Source organism: Schistocerca gregaria, chromosome 5, assembly GCF_023897955.1.
Source record: "Schistocerca gregaria isolate iqSchGreg1 chromosome 5, iqSchGreg1.2, whole genome shotgun sequence".
Lineage (NCBI taxonomy): Eukaryota > Metazoa > Arthropoda > Insecta > Orthoptera > Acrididae > Schistocerca > Schistocerca gregaria.
This window is the reverse complement of record NC_064924.1, coordinates 8650289-8671263: the sequence shown is the minus strand read 5'-3', so window position 1 is coordinate 8671263 and position 20975 is coordinate 8650289. Positions and strand designations below refer to the sequence as shown.

General features: G+C 41.2%; 1 protein-coding gene across 1 annotated transcript in view; it reads left to right on the top strand.

Annotated features, from left to right (window-relative positions):
• The window catches only part of LOC126272026 (retinol-binding protein pinta-like), a 91700-nt gene that overhangs the window by 58944 nt on the left and 11781 nt on the right, over positions 1-20975 (top strand). The window contains exons 4-6 of the mRNA XM_049974529.1: positions 2389-2638; positions 9802-9912; positions 19904-20009. Of these exons, the coding sequence (XP_049830486.1) occupies positions 2389-2638; positions 9802-9912; positions 19904-20009 (467 nt within the window). The remainder of the gene's footprint in view (positions 1-2388; positions 2639-9801; positions 9913-19903; positions 20010-20975) is intronic.

Here is a 20975-nt window from a genome sequence, read left to right as displayed (position 1 = left end):
GCTCGGTGTCTTGCTCAGCCGTCTGTCGTTGTGCGTGTCCATCCTTTCGCGTTCGTCCATCTTGTTTGTTCGAAAGCCGCTCCTGTTCGGTCCCGCCGCTCTTTCGTTCACGGCCACCCCGCCACCTTTACGGTCGCGGTTGCAACATACAGCATGAAGCGAATATCTGTTAGTGTTGTTACTCTACACTGTGATCACCGTTCTGGGTAAGTACAGAGCATACCCCACAACGGAAGCAGTTTGGGGTTGGATACGTTTGTGACGTATTTTTGCTTTACAGTGTTATCTTTGCACTTACGAGCATAATGAAAACGTGTTATTCTACACGGGCAATGGCAAACGTAAGTTTGTCTTATGGTCTTGCAAATGGAAGCAACTGTCGTGCTCTAGTCCTGTATCCTAAGAAGTATTACATTAGAATCTCTACTGTTTCATAAGGAATGGGCAAATGACATTCTCCTTCGAACGGACTGGAGACTTTCCGATACGCCACAGCATTCGATACATTATCAAGTATATTCAAACAATATATACAAGAAATTATAAACTAGATGCAACAATAAGCTATAGCTTTACTTAAAATGTAATAGTTTCGTTAAGCAAAGGAGGAAACTACATTAAATTTTATGCTGAACAAACTCCTACTGCGTTTGAACAAATTTAGAACAGATTTCTCATAGACTACCGGTATGTATGTAAATATAAACATTTATGCTGATTTTTAAGTAAAGGTAACAGACAGAGACGAATATATCATATTATAAGTTTAAGCGAGGCGGTAATGGTTTACCACGTACATTGCAAATGAGCATTTCAATCACTGTTCACTTACTAGAATAACAAATAAAAACTTAAAAAAAATTAAATCAGGTTTAAAACAAGATGGCAGCATTCAGATTAAACAATCAAGGTAATTAATCAAGAATTAAAGTGCCGAACAAACTAAATGTGTCATAATAAAATGATTCAGTTTTTATCGCGAGAATGAATTATAGCGGCAAGAACCATCATGGAGACAGAACCAGCTGTCGACGCTTGATCGCGAGACGAGCGAAACCTCGATATCTGGAGAGATATGGCTGTGTAGGACGATGTTGTTCGCGGTGTCTCTTAGCTCACTTTCGAACAAAAGAGTTTCCACTTAACTGGTGTTGCTATCGAGCCATCGACATCCGCTTCGTTAGTCCATCATCCTTGAGCGTGTAGTCCAGTAACTGGTGTCGTCTTGCTGATTTCCTTGATCTTGAGCGCCAGTTGTGAATGTAACAGGTACACTGCAGAGTTAATTCCGGTCTGTGCACTGCTTCCCATTAACGCGTGACGTAAGTTCATGTCATAATGTTTGTTACATACTTTAGCAACGGTTTCCAGATTTATGATATGCGATCGCTTTGACAGTATATGCGGCCGCGCTACGAAAGTAAATCAAGTCGATTGGGCCGTAATTCATCAGTACGTGATTTAAACCGAACAATAGGTGTCTTGACCAAATGTCTACGCAATTACTTCAATCACGTGGCAATCAGCACACCATACATTCGTACTTAATGTTCTTCGTATAAATATATGACACGAAAATGTGTTGCCATATTTTCTGTTTCATTTCATAGTCTGTGGTATGCAATAACCAGTTTACGCCGTCTAAAATCGAAAACAGTATCTTTCCGGTGTGCACAAGGCTTACCGGTGCGCACATCAAGGTTTTATGTTTAAGGAGTCATTTCGAAGTTCCGGCAAACGAGCAATAGGACAGATAAAATCACTACTTCTGGAGTAGCGGTACATACCGAGATCAGAAATGTAACACTGTTTCAGCACTGATACTTTTCACCGGCCACGAGCACAGTATTAGCAGTACAAACGCGCCGCACGACAATCAACTCTCCCTCCACTCTCCCCTTCTCGCTCCTGACTCTTTGTTGATATTTCTGTCGCTCTGTCGATATACTACATCACTCATACACTCCGCAACACTTTCAAAGATTCTCATTATATCGATTTACAGTTCTGTACAAAATCACAATTTCATATTGCTATGTCCACAGAAAATGGTACCAAGTAACGTGTTAACAATATCAGAATAATTGAAATTGGCAATAAAATTCATAACAACTACATTATGTAAACACAAACATAATTATGCCGAGAATTAAATTTACGAAAGTCATTCTGAGCTAACCTTTTGAATGTATGATGAAAATAAAGCAGGAACAATGTGAAAGAAAATGTAGTAAAAAGGGAAAAAAATGTATATTAGCTTGTAGTGATTTCTTCACAACTTGAGTTGAGTTGATGTTGCATTTACAAATAACGTGTTAAATGTGGTTAGTACTGGTTCGAGAATTTGCATGTAGCCCTGCGACAATTGTGCCTGTACTGTTTCGACAGGAAGTTCGCGGTGATGCCTCGCCTTACTAAGGAGCTGTACCGCGTGCACGTCATCGGAGGCATAGACCCAGACCCCACGTGGGTCTCGTGGCCAAAGCACGGAAAAACCGCCTCCATAGCCATTGAGATGATGTACTTCGACGACTATTCCCTCGGAGATGTCATCATCTATGACATGACGAATCTGAATGCTGGACACATGTTCCGTACAGATATCAATATTGTACGGGCACTGGAAATCGGCTACAAGGTCAGTACCCAAAAATATTGCTCCACGTGTAGATTGTGCATATAATGTTACCTCTCTAGAAATTTTTTATATGGTTCCCTTTTCTCACACATAAATGGCTCATAAGAGGAGAACAGCATTATCACTTGGAATTGTGTATCTGTTGATAAAATATTTGTGCCCAGAAATGATATCTTCATATAGAGACTAAATTTATAACTCATGATTAATTTTGGTTTCAGATCACTAATATGTGGATCCATAAAAAGTTCATTTGGGAACACAAAAATGCAGCGCATTTTAATAACGCATTGAACCCCTATTGTCAGGTCCTCATAGGACAACATCGTTCTAAACTTCAATCTGTCATTCACTATCCCAGAAAGACACTATCGCAGCATTACTTCCTACCGACCCAACTACATTCTTCCAGTACTGCGCAGGTCCTTCCAACACACTCTCCAAAAGCACCGTATGATGATAAATACCTATTAGACAAATAACAAATAGGCTTCATCATGTATCAAAATACGACATTTGTGTTAGTATAAAAAATAGTTTACATTAGACATAAATAAGCCGAGTGTCATAATATTAATCATGATGAATACAATTTACTAACTAGCCTAAATTTTTCTTTCAGTACGGTGTACTGTTTGCGCTCGTACTTGACGTTCCAGCACTGATGCCTAAAAACCTGTAACTAGAAAGTCTCAGAAAGGACAGGTGCTGTCTCTGGAACTTGTCTGGAATGGGTACTGGTTCACAGTTCAGATTTCCACCGACAATTACATCTAATGAGAATGTAGTCACGTTCCCTCTCAATATCTTCTTTTATTCCTCAGCCTCCAGTAAACCAGGTGATTGTAAGACCAAACGGTGGGCCTAAAGTAGACGACATTCCTCAGAGTTACTGATACCATTGGACAAACAAACCATAAAAAGCATGTTCGTACAGATGTGAATACTGTGGAACCATCAGTTTAGTTGCAAAATGTAAATATTCACGGCCGGTAATATTACGCTAATTGAAATATTTCTGGAAATTGTGCCGTGGTTGATGAGCAAGAAATTCATCCGACCACGGCGTTATAACCACGGATATTTTAATAAATGTAGTCATTAGTTTTACCAGTTGACTTTCGTGTAATTCTTGTTTGACCGTTATTAGTATTTCCCTGCTAGGTCATGACAGACAGATAAGGGAGTACCCCTTCTCTCTATGCACGAGCCTAGTGGGACCATTAGATTTTTAGTCTGCACGTCGCTAGTTTCGTAGGAAAAAAAAAACTCCGGCGTGTGTGCACTTCGCACTTATTTCTACGTTATTATACTGTGAGCAATGGAACATGGCTGTCACATGCGGCTGATGTGGTGTTGTAATGTGCGGCTGTCATTCCATGGCCATGTTAGACAATGGGACAGGCAACTTTTTTCTATCTGTCTAGGAAGTAAGAACCTGAGACGTCAGCAGGCACCGCCAATAGTGCCGCTCCTCTCTGGGTGACAGTGATGATTAGATTAGATTAGATTATACTTGTTCCATAGATCATGAATACGACACTTCGTAATGATGTGGAATGTGTCCGGTTAAAGAAAGATGTCTGTAAAAGTTATTACATTACACAAAATGTTGCAAGACACTAATGCTTAAGTTAGTTTTTTTCTCTCCCTTAATGTATATCTAAAAATTCAGCCAATGAGTAGAAGGAGTTGTCATCTAGAAATTCTTTTAATTTATTTTTAAATGTTGGTTGACTATCTGTCAGGCTTTTGATGCTGTTTGGTAGGTGACCAAAGACTTTTGTGGCAGAAAAATTTACCCCCTTCTGTGCCAAAGTCAGATTTAACCCTGCATAGTAAAGATCATCCTTTCTCCTGGTGTTATGGCTATGCACACTGCTATTACTCTTGAACTGGGCTGGATTATTAACAACAAGTTTCATAAGTGAATATATATACTGTGAGGTTACTGCGAGGATCCCTAGATCCTCAAATAGATGTCTGCAGGATGACTGTGGGTGGACTCCAGCAATTATTCTGATTACACGTTTTTGACCAATGAATACTTTTCTACTCAACGATGAATTACCCTAGAATATGATACCATACGAAAGCAGTGAATGAAAGTAGGCATAGTAAGCTAATTTATTGAGATTCTTATCACCAAAATTTGCAATAACCCTAATAGTATACGTAGCCGAACTCAGACGTTTCAGCAGACCATCAATGTGTTGCTTCCAGTTTAACCTCTCATCACTGGACACACCTAAAAATTTTGAAAATTCTACCTTAGCTACAGACTTCTGTTCAAAGTCCATATTTATTACTGGAGTTGTGCCATTTACTGTACAGAACTGTATATACTGTGTTTTATCAAAATTTAAAGAGAGTCCATTTGCTGAGAACCACTTAATAATTTTGTGAAAAACATCATTTACAATTACATCACTTAGTTCTTGGTTTTTGGATGTTATTACTATACTTGTATCATCAGCAAAAAGAACTAACTTTGCATCTTCATCAATATGAAATGGTAAGTCATTAATGTACATCAAGAAAAGTAAAGGACCTAAGACCGAACCCTGTGGGACTCTGTACTTGATAGCTCCCCAGTTTGAGGAATCAGCTGTTGTATGAACATTACATGAACCACTTATTTCAACTTTCTGCATTCTTCCAGTTAAGTATGAATTAAAGCATTTGTGCACTGCCCCCCTCAAACCATAATGATTTAGCTTGTCTAAAAGAATTCCATGATTTACACAGTCAAAGGCCTTTGAGAGATCACAAAAAATACCAATGGGTGATGTCTGGTTATTCAGAGCATTTAATATTTGATCAGTGAAAGCGTATATAGCATTTTCTGTTGAAAAGCCTTTCTGAAAACCAAACTGACATTTTGTTAGTACTTTATTTTTACAAATATGGGAGGCTACTCTTGAATACATTACTTTCTCAAAAATTTTTGATCCGACGCATTCCCCTTTTTATGCAATGGTTTTACAATGGCATATTTCAGTCTATCAGGGAAAACACCCTGCTCCAAAGAGCTATTACATCCGTGGCTGAGAATCCTACTTATCTGTGGGGAACAAGCTTTTAGTATCTTGCTGGAAATGCCATCAATTCCGTAAGAGCTTTTACTTTTCAGTGAGTTTGTTATTTTTATGATTTCAGAGGGAGAGGTTCGTGGAAATACAGTTGTTTCAAACTGCACAGGTATGGCCTCTTCTATTAGAAGCCTTGCCTCTTCTAGTGAAGATCTAGATCCTATTTTCTCCACAACATTTAAAAAATGATTATTGAAAATATTTCCAATTTCAGATTGTTTGTTAGTACACTTGTCATTCAGTTTTATGGCACTAAAGTCTTCCTGTACTCTTGGTTGCCCAGTTTCCCTGTCAATAATGTTCCAAATTGCTTTAATTTTATTATCAGAGTTACTGATCTCAGACATGATACACATGCTTCTGGATTTTTAATAACTTTTCTTAGTACTGCACAATAGTTTTTATAATATTGAACAATTTCGGGGTCAGTACTCCCTCTTGCCGTTAGATACAGTTCTCATACACATGCTTCTGGATTTTTAATAACTTTTCTTAGTACTGCACAATAGTTTTTATAATATTGAACAATTTCGGGCTCAGTACTCCCTCTGGCTGTTAGATACAGTTCTCTTTTACGGTTGCAAGATATTCTTATTCCTTTAGTTAGCCGAGGTTTTTTACATGTTTTCTTGGATTTGTGTTTCACTATTTTCTTGGGAAAACAATTTTCAAATTCCCTTAAAAATGTATCGTGAAATCAGTTATATTTCAAGTTTGCATCGGGTTCCATATACACTTCATCCCAGTCTAGCTCCTTTAGACTTTCCCTAAAGTTTGCAATATTTACACTCCTGGAAATGGAAAAAAGAACACATTGACACCGGTGTGTCAGACCTACCATACTTGCTCCGGACACTGCGAGAGGGCTGTACAAGCAATGATCACACGCACGGCACAGCGGACACACCAGGAACCGCAGTGTTGGCCGTCGAATGGCGCTAGCTGCGCAGCATTTGTGCACCGCCGCCGTCAGTGTCAGCCAGTTTGCCGTGGCATACGGAGCTCCATCGCAGTCTTTAACACTGGTAGCATGCCGCGACAGCGTGGACGTGAACCGTATGTGCAGTTGACGGACTTTGAGCGACGGCGTATAGTGGGCATGTGGGAGGCCGGGTGGACGTACCGCCGAATTGCTCAACACGTGGGGCGTGAGGTCTCCACAGTACATCGATGTTGACGCCAGTGGTCGGCGGAAGGTGCACGTGCCCGTCGACCTGGGGCCCGACCGCAGCGACGCACGGATGCACGCCAAGACCGTAGAATCCTATGCAGTGCCGTAGGGGACCGCACCGCCACTTCCCAGCAAATTAAGGACACTGTTGCTCCTGGGGTATCGGCGAGGACCATTCGCAACCGTCTCCATGAAGCTGGGCTGCGGTCCCGCACACCGTTAGGCCGTCTTCCGCTCACGCCCCAACATCGTGCAGCCCGCCTCCAGTGGTGTCGCGACAGGCGTTAATGGAGGGACGAATGGAGACCTGTCGTCTTCAGCGATGAGAGTCGCTTCTGCCTTGGTGCCAATGATGGTCGTATGCGTGTTTGGCGCCGTGCAGGTGAGGGCCACAATCAGGACTGCATACGACCGAGGCACACAGGGCCAACACCCGGCATCATGATGTGGGGAGCGATTTCCTACACTGGCCGTACACCTCTGGTGATCGTCGAGGGGACACTGAATAGTGCACGGAACATCCAAACTGTCATCGAACCCATCGTTCTACCATTCCTAGACCGGCAAGGGAACTTGCTGTTCCAACAGGCCAATGCACGTCCGCATGTATCCCGTGCCACCCAACGTCCTCTAGAAGGTGTAAGTCAACTACCCTGGCCAGCAAGATCTCCGGATCTGTCCCCCATTGAGCATGTTTGGGACTGGATGAAGCGTCGTCTCACGCGGTCTCCACGTCCAGCACGAACGCTGGTCCAACTGAGGCGCCAGGTGGAAATTGCATGGCAAGCCGTTCCACAGAGCTACATCCAGCATCTCTACGATCTTCTCTATGGGAGAATAGCAGCCTGCATTGCTGCGAAAGGTGGATATACACTGTACTAGTGCCGACATTGTGCATGCTCTGTTGCCTGTGTCTATGTGCCTGTGGTTCTGTCAGTGTGATCATGTGATGTATCTGACCCCAGGAATGTGTCAATAAAATTTCCCCTTCCTGGGGCAATGAATTCACGGTGTTCTTATTTCAATTTCCAGGAGTGTATATTGTTAATTGAACGCACTGCTTTGAAATTCTGATTTGATATACTGCATGGAGCTATGTCATATACTGTAACTAGCTGTGCACCATGATCTGAAAGATCATTCTCAACAGGATAAGCATTTATGTCCTTAAACTTATCTTGGTCTATAAAAAATGTATCTATCAATATCCCACTGTTCTTTGTTATCTGAGTAGGAAAATCAATGACGGAGCTCAAATTGAAAGAACTGAGTAATACTACAAGGTCATTCTTCCTATTACACTCTTTCAGGGAATCGACATTGAAATCCCCACAAATGATAATTTGCTTCCCCCTGTCTGACAGATAGCACAACAAAGCATCCAAGTTTTCTAGAAATAGCTGGAAATTCCCTGAGGGGGACCGATACACTGTTACAATTATGAAAGTGCCATCATTTAGTTTTAGTTCAGTGGCAAATGCTTCCATATGTTGCTCTACACAAAAATTTTTAGTTTCTAAATGTTTTGCGCTGTGGAAGCTTTTGACATATATGGCAACTCCTCCTCTCATCATATTATCTCTACTTACATGTGCAGCTAATTTGTACCCATTGATGCTAACCTTTTGCATATCAGTGACGATGTGATGTTGGACAAAGACTGCAGCTTCACTTTGTTTCGCATGTTTAAGTCCCTCTACGTCTACGTGGATACTCAACAAACCACACTTAAGTATTTCATCGAACCACCTTCACAATAATTCTCTATTATTCCACTCTCGAACAGCGCGCAGAATAACGAACATCTTACCGCGCGAGGTCTGATTTCCATTTTTTTATGATGATAGTTTCTGCCTATGTAGGGCTGCGACAGCAAAATATTTTCTTATTCTGAGGGAAAAGATGGTTATTGACATTGCGTGAGAAATCTCGCTGCAACGAGAAAGACCTTTGCTTTAACGATGTCCACCCCAAATCCTATATTATTTACCTGACACTCCCTCCCCTATTTCTCTATAATAGAAAACGTGCTGCTCTCCTCTGAACATTCTCGATTTACTCCGTTGATCGTATCAGGTAAGGAACCCAGACACGCAACAGTACTGCAAAAGAGGACGGACAAGTATAGTGTCTGCAGCCTCTTTAGTAGGTATGTTGCGTCTCGTAGTTGTTATGGTATACAACGCAGTCTTTGGTTCACCTTCCCCACATTTTCTTCGTGTTCTCATCAATTTAAGTTGTTCTTAATTCTAATTACTAGGTATTAATTGAATTTACGGCCTTTAGATTTGATTGATTTATTGTATAACCGAAGTTCTGCCAGACAGCTGTTGAACAGGCAATGCGTAGAATTCTAGAGTGCAAGAGTAAACAGGAGGAAGAAGAACGTAATGAGGAGCAGCAGAAAGTATTTTGTCAGTTGCACCTAAATCTATGCTAAATTTTATGCAGTTGTCGCACATGCCGCTTGTTTATGTCCACGTATATATAATAATACAAAGATATAATAAATCAAAGAATGTAATATCACGACACTTCCATAAGTTTCGCATCTACCGTAAAGTCTGTTGGTGAGTTAACTGGAAAAGTTCATTATGAACAGTCTTAAGATTTATGCTTTTGATGTTGAAATATTAGTGAAAATGTTGTAAGCTTCGTGGTGTCCAGCTCGGAAGTACTTGTTGAAAGACGTTTTGCTGTACACCATGAATTGTATGTAATACGTAATTTTACAATAGTTAAATTTTAAGTTAGCTCATGGTGAACAGCAAGATGTCTTTTAACAAACTAAAATATTTAATGTTGCAATGTCATTTATTCCCTGTAACTTAATGTCTTTTCCACATGACTAAACCAGCAATAACCAATACAAAAGCATTAACATGACTGATTTTTTGCAGACTGCCTACTGCCGAAGGCTGAAAGCATTCCATATTTTAAATGCGGACAAAATTATTGATTTTGTCATGAAAATTGTGAAGTCAGCTATATCAGAAAAGTTGCAGAATAGGGTAAGATGTTCCGACAAATTATAATTTCTTCCAAAAAAATGGTGTGGCTTTGCGTTAACTTTTTTTTACATACTGTTAGTATACTGATTCCTACAAATTTGGGATAGTTGTGCAGGCAGCAATAGCTCAAAAGCAGTTGAGACAAAAGTTGACTGTATTGTTACACAGGAGCATGTGACAAAAACACCTTGTAAAAGCAACAGAGGGCTGATAACTTAGATTTATGTAACTTTTGTTAATAAAAATTATAAAATTGTCCCTCATCAAGTAATCAGATTTAAATGATGCTAGGTTCAATGTAGGTGCTACCACAAATTGTTAAAGTTCAGTGTAATGATACTTTCCATTTACACAAAAGAGAATGATGGCTGATGATTCATATCCATTGTGTAGTTATGTGAACTGAAGTTGGTTCGAGAACCCATGAAAGTGGTCAGCAAACATACAATATAATTAAAATAACAAAAAAGCAAATGTCCACTGCTTAAATTGTTCAGATTTAATTAACACTAGCACAACCACATGCCATATTGATAAACAAGCGATGTTACGAGGATAAGTGTTGACCAAGAGTGAAATCAGCAGAGCCCTACTAACACTGAGTTAAAGTTTGACTCAGAGCAAGTAATACCAAGTCCAATATTGTTTAACTACCGATAAGTACAAGTCCCTCTGAACTATTCGCAGAATAAAATCTGAGTCTTGGCCAGTGGTGATTTATCTAAACCCAGCTGAACTATTGCAGAATGTCTCTAAGTGTTGAGATTGTCACCTGTTCAACCACCCAGATCGACAAACGTTTTGCATCTACATCTTAATGTGGAACAGGCAAGATAACCATTGCTTAACTGCTACACTCCCTTTCCTGGGATTGACAGCATCTACGTCACTTAATGACTTAGACCAGCTTTCAGCCCTGTTTCACAATTTTTGTACAATAATGCAATTTTAAATCTGTATGCACCATTAGATGCACGATAGAAATCTGAACAAAATGACAAATCATTATTTATTCCACCTTAAGTATTTCACCCACAAATTTTTGCTAAACAAATGTATTTTTATTCCAGTGTTAAAATTCAGTTTTTGCTTTCTATGTCTTGAATAAGTATGGTGTATACATACATGGCATCTCTTTCACAGACAAACTGACCTGTTCTTCCCATTATTGCAAGCAGGGCATAACTATGCAGAATAATGAACATTAAATAGAAAATAAAATTAATGTTAGACCTCTTACACCGAAGCGCTAAAGAAAATTACATAGGAATGCGTAATCAAATACAGAGATATGTACACAGGCAGAACATGGCCTACATGAGACAACAAGTGTTCAAACGGTTCAAATGGCTCTAAGCAGTATGGGTCTTAACATCTGAGGTCATCAGTACCCTAGACGCAGAACTACTTAAACCTAAATAACCTAAAGGATATCACACACATCCATGCCCGAGGCAGGATTCGAACCTGCTACCGTAACAGCAGCGCGGTTGCAGATGCGTCAAAAGTGCTTTCCAAAATTTCTACATGCAAACCAGCAGCTATCCAATCCATTGCTGGCATGAGTCTACAGCAGCTAACTGCATGTCTAATACTAGAAAAGCTTTTGACGCTGTGGCAAAAACGAAAAAGACAGTCACAGTAAGAAACATGTTTCGATGTAAGAAAGGGCCCTAAGTTCGTAATTCGATCAGGTTAAATAATAACCATGGTTGCGTGGCGTGAAGACGCAATTTATCTGACGGTCTTCAGCGAAAGGCTAGATACGTGGCCGTGCTGAAAAGAAATGCCTCTTAATTTTTTATTCTGCCCTCAATATTAGCTGAGGTATTACGTGTCATGCATATTACTCAATCGACTTACACGCTACACTCTCGCAAACTGCAGCCCTAGGCCGCTAGAGTGGACAGAATTGTAGCGCTTAACGTGGCGGTGTGTAACTACACTCCTGGAAATGGAAAAAAGAACACATTGACACCGGTGTGACAGACCCACCATACTTGCTCCGGACACTGCGAGAGGGCTGTACAAGCAATGATCACACGCACGGCACAGCGGACACACCAGGAACCGCGGTGTTGGCCGTCGAATGGCGCTAGCTGCGCAGCATTTGTGCACCGCCGCCGTCAGTGTCAGCCAATTTGCCGTCTCATACGGAGCTCCATCGCAGTCTTTAAACACTGGTAGCATGCCGCGACAGCGTGAACGTGAACCGTATGTGCAGTTGACGGACTTTGAGCGAGGGCGTATAGTGGGCATGCGGGAGGCCGGGTGGACGTACCGCCGAATTGCTCAACACGTGGGGCGTGAGGTCTCCACAGTACATCGATGTTGTCGCCAGTGGTCGGCGGAAGGTGCACGTGCCCGTCGACCTGGGACCGGACCGCAGCGACGCACAGATGCACGCCAATACCGTAGGATCCTACGCAGTGCCGTAGGGGACCGCACCGCCACTTCCCAGCAAATTAAGGACACTGTTGCTCCTGGGGTATCGGCGAGGACCATTCGCAACCGTCTCCATGAAGCTGGGCTGCGGTCCCGCACACCGTTAGGCCGTCTTCCGCTCACGCCCCAACATCGTGCAGCCCGCCTCCAGTGGTGTCGCGACAGACGTTAATGGAGGGACGAATGGAGACGTGTCGTCTTCAGCGATGAGAGTCGCTTCTGCCTTGGTGCCAATGATGGTCGTATGCGTGTTTGGCGCCGTGCAGGTGAGCGCCACAATCAGGACTGCATACGACCGAGGCACACAGGGCCAACACCCGGCATCATGGTGTGGGGAGCGATCTCCTACACTGGCCGTACACCTCTTGTGATCGTCCAGGGGACACTGAATAGTGCACGGTACATCCAAACCGTCATCGAACCCATCGTTCTACCATTCCTAGACCGGCAAGGGAACTTGCTGTTCCAACAGGACTATGCACGTCCGCATGTATCCCGTGCCACCCAACGTGCTCTAGAAGGTGTAAGTCAACTACCCTGGCCAGCAAGATCTCCGGATCTGTCCCCCATTGAGCATGTTTGGGACTGGATGAAGCGTCGTCTCACGCGGTCTGCACGTCCAGCACGAACGCTGGTCCAACTGAGGCGCCAGGTGGAAATGGCATGGCAAGCCGTTCCACAGGACTACATACAGCATCTCTACGATCGTCTCCATGGGAGAATAGCAGCCTGCATTGCTGCGAAAGGTGGATATACACTGTACTAGTGCTGATATTGTGCGTGTTCTGTTGCCTGTGTCTATGTGCCTGTGGTTCTGTCAGTGTGATCATGTGATGTATCTGACCCCAGGAATGTGTCAATAAAGTTTCCCCTTCCTGGGACAATGAATTCACGGTGTTCTTATTTCAATTTCCAGGAGTGTATGTCGGTGAGTGCGAAACAGATTTCTGTAATCAGGTTTTGAATTGTACGAGTTTGTCCACGCATGTATGACAACGCCAGACCACACACGAGCACTGCGACATCTGCAATAATCCGACGCCTTGGGTTCAATGTCATCGATCATCCTCCATGTGCTCCCTACCTGCCCCCATCCGAATTTCATCTCCTTCAGAATTTACAGAACACCTTCGAGGACTTTACTTTGATAGCGATGAAGCGGAGCAAGCAGATATGCGGTTGTGGCTAAGGTCAACAAAGTGAAACATTCTACAGTCATGATATGAATAAACTCGACTCTCGTTGGGAGAAATGTGTTCGTCGCCAGGGCGGGTATGCTGAGGAATAACTGACATGAAGAATAAAGACGTAGAACTTTAACTACCTTTTGTTTTATTTAAAAAGCCTTAAGAGTTTTCACATAAAAAATTCGGAGGTCCTACTTTTCAGCGCGTCCTTGTAGAAGACTAAAGACTCGTTTCTGTTTTCTGTTTTAACAATTTTAAGTCAGTATCTCCAAAACTTCCACCTAAGAACGGTAATGAGCTGAGGTACGCTTAAAGGATCGGCAATTCTTTCTATGTGCTGAAAACATTACAGTTGCAGTTCGAAGCGTATTACCGTAGTGTACTTTTTGGAGTTAGAGGAAGTGTAGAAACAACGAGTTCTGTGCTCGAATGACTTAAAGCAGATGGTTTATATGAGTCAGAGGACGGGAGCGCAAGCATTCCTGATGACGAGGCAATACCTGCGTGCGGACCGTCGTTACAAGGACTGGATAAACTTATGGCTGGACTGCAAGTATAGTCAAAAAGTCGTGCGGCCTTAACTCGAGCAGCTGCGGTTAGGAGGGCAACGATATTCTGCCGAAGCAAAAACTGGTACACAGATCCAACAATTGAAGACAGCTTCCAAAAGGGAATCAAAATGTTGCCATTTGCGTTATGCCGCATTATAACGTGGCTGCTGAAGTAATAGAGAACTTCCCAATGGAGAAGAGTTGTGAAGAGAGTTGTGAAGAGAGAACATTGACAAACTTGGAAAATTGCACTTAATTTCATAGCAGCAAGTTAAAAAATCCCTCAGAATTTAGCTAGTCATCGTAAATTTCACACAAACATAGCTCATCTTTTTTCTCTTGCGACATAGATCATGTCATCACATCCAATCACATTTGTCGTACCTCGTGTCATTAAAATTTTAGGGAAATCTTCGAATGTATTTTCACTGTCTGAAGACAAATAAGTATATTACCAGCTGAATAGAGAGAGGATATTGAGCTATGTCATTGTTTTGACTTTCATATGAGCAGTTCATATAACTAGCAATAATATGGGATATATTAGTTTCATCACAGTTTTGTTTCAGCTCTTGGGACAAAAGAATGGCGTGTTAGTACGTACTGGATAGACTGGGTACTTGTTGTAACCTCATAGGATTGTGGAAATGAGGAATGTAAGTGAAATTTATAGTGCAGAAATTAAATTAGCACTTGCTCCCCACAATGCATATAAACGCTGATATAAAACAGGAAAAGCTTTCAAAGAAATTTTATCGTTCATCTAGTGGCCAACCATAGCGCCATCTGATTTCCTCCAAGCTAGACAAGTTTCGCTCTTTGTAGTTTTTCGTTTACGCTGATTTCGTAAGATATTTTGCCCGGTCACGATCAAGAGACCACCCTGTATAGTTATACACAATGATATGTTGAAATAACAATGATCACTGGGGTTATTCCTTCAAACATAGCTTCAGTTACATAATGTTTACTATTACTGCCATGAGAAAAACATATTTATTAAAACTGTAAATACTACAAAATTCTAAATTTAAGACTATGCATTAAAGCAATTGCAATCAATGTAACAAAGGAAAATCCAAAAAGTAACAGTGATATAAATGACTAAAATGCATAACTCGATGTTTAAATATTAAGTTACATCTCTAAATTTAAACTTTTCATTATCAAACTGAGACACTGCGTGCGGACGTTTTGCTTTCGTGAAGGTAAAATTTTCTGATGTTCAGTCACATCCTCCGAAACGAAGTGTTAAAATCGCATTAAACATATGTCTCAGCTGTATCTCATTTACAAATTTACGAAATCTCTGAATTTAAACTTTTTAGTGAAAAATGCCCTATGAATTCGCTGTAGAGTTCGATTTCTATCAATTTAACTTGCACCTCTATTCTGAAATGCCACCTCAACCTGAATTCATACCAGGGAACACCAAACTACGACACGCAGGCTGGATCTGACCCGCGACAGCCCATGCGCCCCACCGTCGGTTGTTACACGTGCTTGACAAAACAGGCGGAACACGAGACGTTTCTGACCTTTTGCTGGTCTTTCTAGGGCTACGAGTAGTGTTAAGATTGACAGTGGAGCTTTCGCAGCACAGATCCTGTGTGGTGAAATGCTCACATTCTCTTCCTAATTTTACGATCAGAATCCTTCGTTACCATTTCAGCAAGTCAAGAGTTCCAGCTGTAACTTTCACCTGTCGCCGGCACCCCGACATACGGAACTGGATAGCTTCGTACACAAGGATCTACCGACGCGTTGCGTATAGACGGTATCAAACTACTGTTAGAAACGCCTTACAGGGGCCCTTGTCCCATATGCAATTCGTTCGGCGACGCGAACTCGGTCACCTTGATTTTCAGTCTTTTATCGAAGAAATCGATCCTGAATTACGTGACTTGGCTCATCACTGTGCAGTGAGGTGGCTCAGGTGCGGTAAGGTCCTGCCTCGTTCTGACAAGCTCCGCAACGAAACAATTGTTTTTCTCACCGAAAAAGACAGCTGATCCACGACTGTTAGACCCTGCCTGGCTGTCAAAGTTGTCATTTTTGGTCGACATCACATTCCACCTGAATTAATTGAAGTCGAGACTTTAGGGACAGTATAATCTAGTCTCTGATCCGTACAGGATGTTCAAAGGATTTCGGAGAAAGCTGTCGTTGTTTGGAACACAACTGGAAGGAGAAAACTTTTCTCATTTTTACTTCAGTCCCCAAAATTATCAGTTTATATCATTATGCCTTTTCGTGACTTGAAGAAGCATCTTTTGAGAGATTTTCCGATCACTACAGACCTGAGACTGACGTTCTCTTATTCTAGAATCCGTATGGTTGTAACTTTAATAATGTGCCTGTTGAGCTACAGCTGAAACTCACTGATCTGCAAGCAAATGACTTGTTGAAAGAGAAGCACATAGAATGAAAGCTTCTTGAATTTTATCACTGATTACCTGATGTTGAGTTTCTGAAACTGAAGAAATATTCCGCTGTCATAGCATCAGTGTTTGGATCAACTTGTGCCTATGAACAAAGATTTTCAAGGATGAAGTACGTGAAGTCAGCCTAATAAACGTGACTGACTGATTAACGTTTGAAAGCAATTATCTGGTTTATATTCAGCACCTCCAAACCAAACATTGATGATACTTTGAAAACCCAACGTCAATTTCACAAATCTCACTAACGGTTTTTGCTGCTTCGTTTGTGTGATTAGGATGTGTTACAGTCTTCTTGCAACGTATCCGCCTTTGCTTTTTCAGTACATAAATAGGTTGGCTGTCGATTTTTATGCTTTGCATGCGCCGTCCGCGGTGGCCGTGCGGTTCTGGCAATACATCTGTCATGCTTCAGTATTTCATCTGAATTATAAAAAGAAAAATACGCTACGCCAGGGTATTAAAACGTGTGAACCGTTAATAATGTACCGAGCAGTAACCATGTTTTCTAGTCAGTTACAGCGATCCTACTTTATTTTACCAAGTTTTGCATAATTAATCAGACCAATTTCAGCTTGTGATACAGAAAATTATAGCAAATACAAAATAAACCGCTTGTGTCACTGCTCATGAAGAGTTTAGTTGCATTGTACGAAGTCTTTACGTGAGGTACCACGATGCACAAAAGGTTTTGGTCGCATGTAAAATCAGTAAGTGGGTCAATTCATCTATTCATTCACTCAGTGACCATTCTGGCACCGAAACGGAAGATGACAGAGAGAAGGCCGAAATAATGAATTCGGTCTTTCAAAATTGTTTCACCGCGGTTGGTCGTAACACGATCCCTTATTTCAACCGTTGTACGAACATCGAAATGGCAGATATTTATTTAACCCATCGTCGAATAGCAAAACAACTGCAACCGCTTAGTAGTGGAAAGGCGTCAGATGAGATACCTGTAAGATTCAACGATAATTATTCGAAAGAACTTGTTTCCCTTCTAGAAGTAATTTACCGTAGATCGCTTGAACAACGAAGGGTACCTAACGACAGGAAGAAGGCGCAGGTCATTCCCGCTTTTAAGAAGGGCCGTAGGACAGATGCACACAATTGTAAACCTATATCGTTGACGTCAATTTGCTGTAGAATTATGAAACATGTTTTATACTCAGGAATTATGACTTCCTTGGAGAAGGAAAATATCCTCTATAAAAATCAACATGCATTCCACAAACAGAGATCCTAAAATACTCAACTCGCTCTGTTCCTCCATTAGGTCCACGGTGCCGTACACAATGGCGCTCAGGTTGATGTCGTATTCCTTGACTTCACGAAGGCATTTGACACTGTCCCGTAACGCCGTTTACTGCAAAAATAGGACTTGTCAAATATCGGAGCATATTTGCGACTGGATTCAAGACTTCCTTTCAGACATAACTCAACACGTTGCTCTTAACGGAACAAAATCGACAGATGTAACTGAAATTTCCGGTGTACCCCAAGGAAGTGTGACATCACCGTTACTATTTACAATGTATATAAATGATCTAATAGAAAGCGTCGGATGCTATCTAAGGCTGTTCGCAGATGATGCTGTTGTCTATAACAAAGCAGCAACGCCAGAAGATAGTAAAAACTTGCAGAATGACGTCCAGTAAATTGACGAATGGTGCAGGCTCTGGTAGTTGATCCTGAATGTAGATAAATGTTACACATTGCGCATACGTAGGGAAAGAAATCCTCTAATGTATAGCTACACTATTAATGTCAAACCGATGAAAACAGCACCTACCGTAAAATATCTACGAGTAACAATCTCGAGCGACCTTAAGTTAAATGATAACATGAAATAAATAGTGGAAAAAGCAGATGCCAGACTCAGATTCACAGGAAGAATCTTAACAAGATGGAACTCATCCGTGAAGGATGTGGCTTACAAGGCGCTTGTTCGACCCAGTCTTGAGTGTTGTTCATCTATCTGGGATCCCTGCCAGATAGGACTGATTTTATTTATTTAGCGTATGGCATCTACAGAGTAAAATTGTACACATACCTTTAACTAATGTAATAAACGGATTACAAATATATTATTAAATGATTGATTGCAAACAACAATATGCGAAAGATCAGGGAGACAGCCACTGCAGCTATTACAAGTCCATATCAGAGCAGGTAACCCACTGAACAGCACGTGGAGTAGCATTCATGATATCCCTTAGGCCTGATAAAAGAGATAGAGGAGATCCAACGAAGAGCGGCACGTTTCGTCACGGGATCGTTACGGGGATGCTCAACAAACTCCATTGGCAGACGTTCCAAGGGAGGCGTTGTGCATCACGGAGAGATTTACTCTTGAAATTTCTAGACAGCACTTTACAGGAAGAATCGAACAACGTATAACTGTCCCCTACACACGTCTCGCTTAATGACCATTTGCGAGCGGAACTGGGTTGGAGGGATCAGTTAGTGATACAAAAAGTACCCTCAAGCCACACACCATTAAGTGGCTTGCGGAGTACGATGTAGATGTTGATTTTGAAAATTTGGTTATATTCCTACATATAATTATTCATATACAGTGGTTATTGAGCGTATTGGACCTTCTAGAATTAAAATAGCTAACCAAAATGTACTATTCTGTTCAATAGCATGTGTTCGTTAGCTTATAAAACGTGTTTTGCAGTGAGGTACGTGTTCTGTATCGCTTTACACCGTCTATGCACCATTCTTTTTAAGATATTACACATTGTAAAATAAAACAGGTAACAAGGTCGCCTAATCACTACAGATATTTACATCTTCAGATGTGATAATAATCTGCAATTAGTTTCGTCATGATGTATAAAACTAGCTATATACAATCTGAATGCCATGAAAATGGAATGAAATGTGTCAATAAAATATGCATCATGTCGTCACGCCGGCCTTTGTGGACGAGCGGTTCTAGGCGCTTCAGTCCGGAACCGCTAGACTGCTACGGTCGCAGGTTAGAATCCTGCTTCGGACATGGATGTGTGTGATGTCGTTAGGTTAGTTAGGTTAAAGTAGCTCTAAGCTCTAGGAATGTGATGACCTCAGAAGTTAAGTCCCATAGTGCTCAGAGCCATTTGAACCATGTCGTTACATGATACAGGAGGCGAGTTTATTCAATAACCCTGGCGATGGATATGTGGTAGATGTTTGAATGTTGTCTAACTGTTTTAATATTTGGATTTATTTACTGGGAGAAAAGACGCCGCTTCTTTATAATCCTTGTCCGAGTGCTGTGGTATTGAACTACTGTGCCATTTACTAATATTATCCAAAGAAACTTAGCTCTGGAATTCCAGCAGTAAGTGCCTCTAAAAGAAGTATTGTCCTGTACCAGGTACACGTCCATTTACCAGGATCAACAACGCTGTTTGACCACGTGCCGAAGGAGTATCTGCCGGATGAACTAGGAGGCACGGCCGGTCCTTTCGACAAATTTGCCTGTAAGTATACACAGGCAGCTGAGATCCATTTACATGGAGAAAGAACATGAAAAAATCATACATTTATATCAGATTTATTTTTATTGCTTTGAAGCATTTCACGTTAGACATCCATAGTATTTCAGTTTTTTCGCCACAACTAGTTTTAAATGAAGCCAACATTTCCCATCTGACTTAGTGAGATTTGTTAAGTCTCCTTTGTGGTCGTGATCCATATTTTCAATTAGTTTCGCTTGAGAGTGTTTCCCTCTAACTTCAGTTATCATGTCAGAAATCACAAGCTACAAATTGCGTTTCTAACTGAACCACCTAAAGTTTAGGAGTGATGGTGCAATAATAATTGTACTTACATATTACAGAGTTAATACGGACGTCAAAAATTATGAGTGACATGTAAGTCCAGCTGTTGCAGTGTGCATTATTAAACAGTTCATAACAGTGGAAATCTGTAGAAAAACAGTTGACCTCACCAACATGAAATGAGAACTTAACAGTGTGAACGTAAACTAGGGACATGAGACAGTAGTGAACATGATATGGGATGCGGAACATGCTGGAGATCTTCTGGACGAGTTACGCTTTTAACAATTTATTAAATAAAAGGAAATATGTCTAATACTTTAGTCCTAGCTACTAGAGCCGCCTTACGCTTTTTAAATAGCATAAATTAACAAAGACAGAAATAAATCTCACAATACGAGAACGTAACTAATCGTGATCAAAGCTCGAGTCATTTGCTAACCACGCAAGACTGGTTTAATACAAAATCTATATACACACTCTAAAGTTACATATTCAATGTTCTTCAAGACATTTTTCAACTTCAATCGTTCTGAAATAAAGAAAAGTTAACTTTTTTTTTAAACAACATGAATCCATTTGGTTTGGGCCTTTGTCCCACATCAACGAGGGGTCAGACTTGTTACTATGGGTTTGGTGATTTAGTGTAAAAGGGTGGCTGTATTC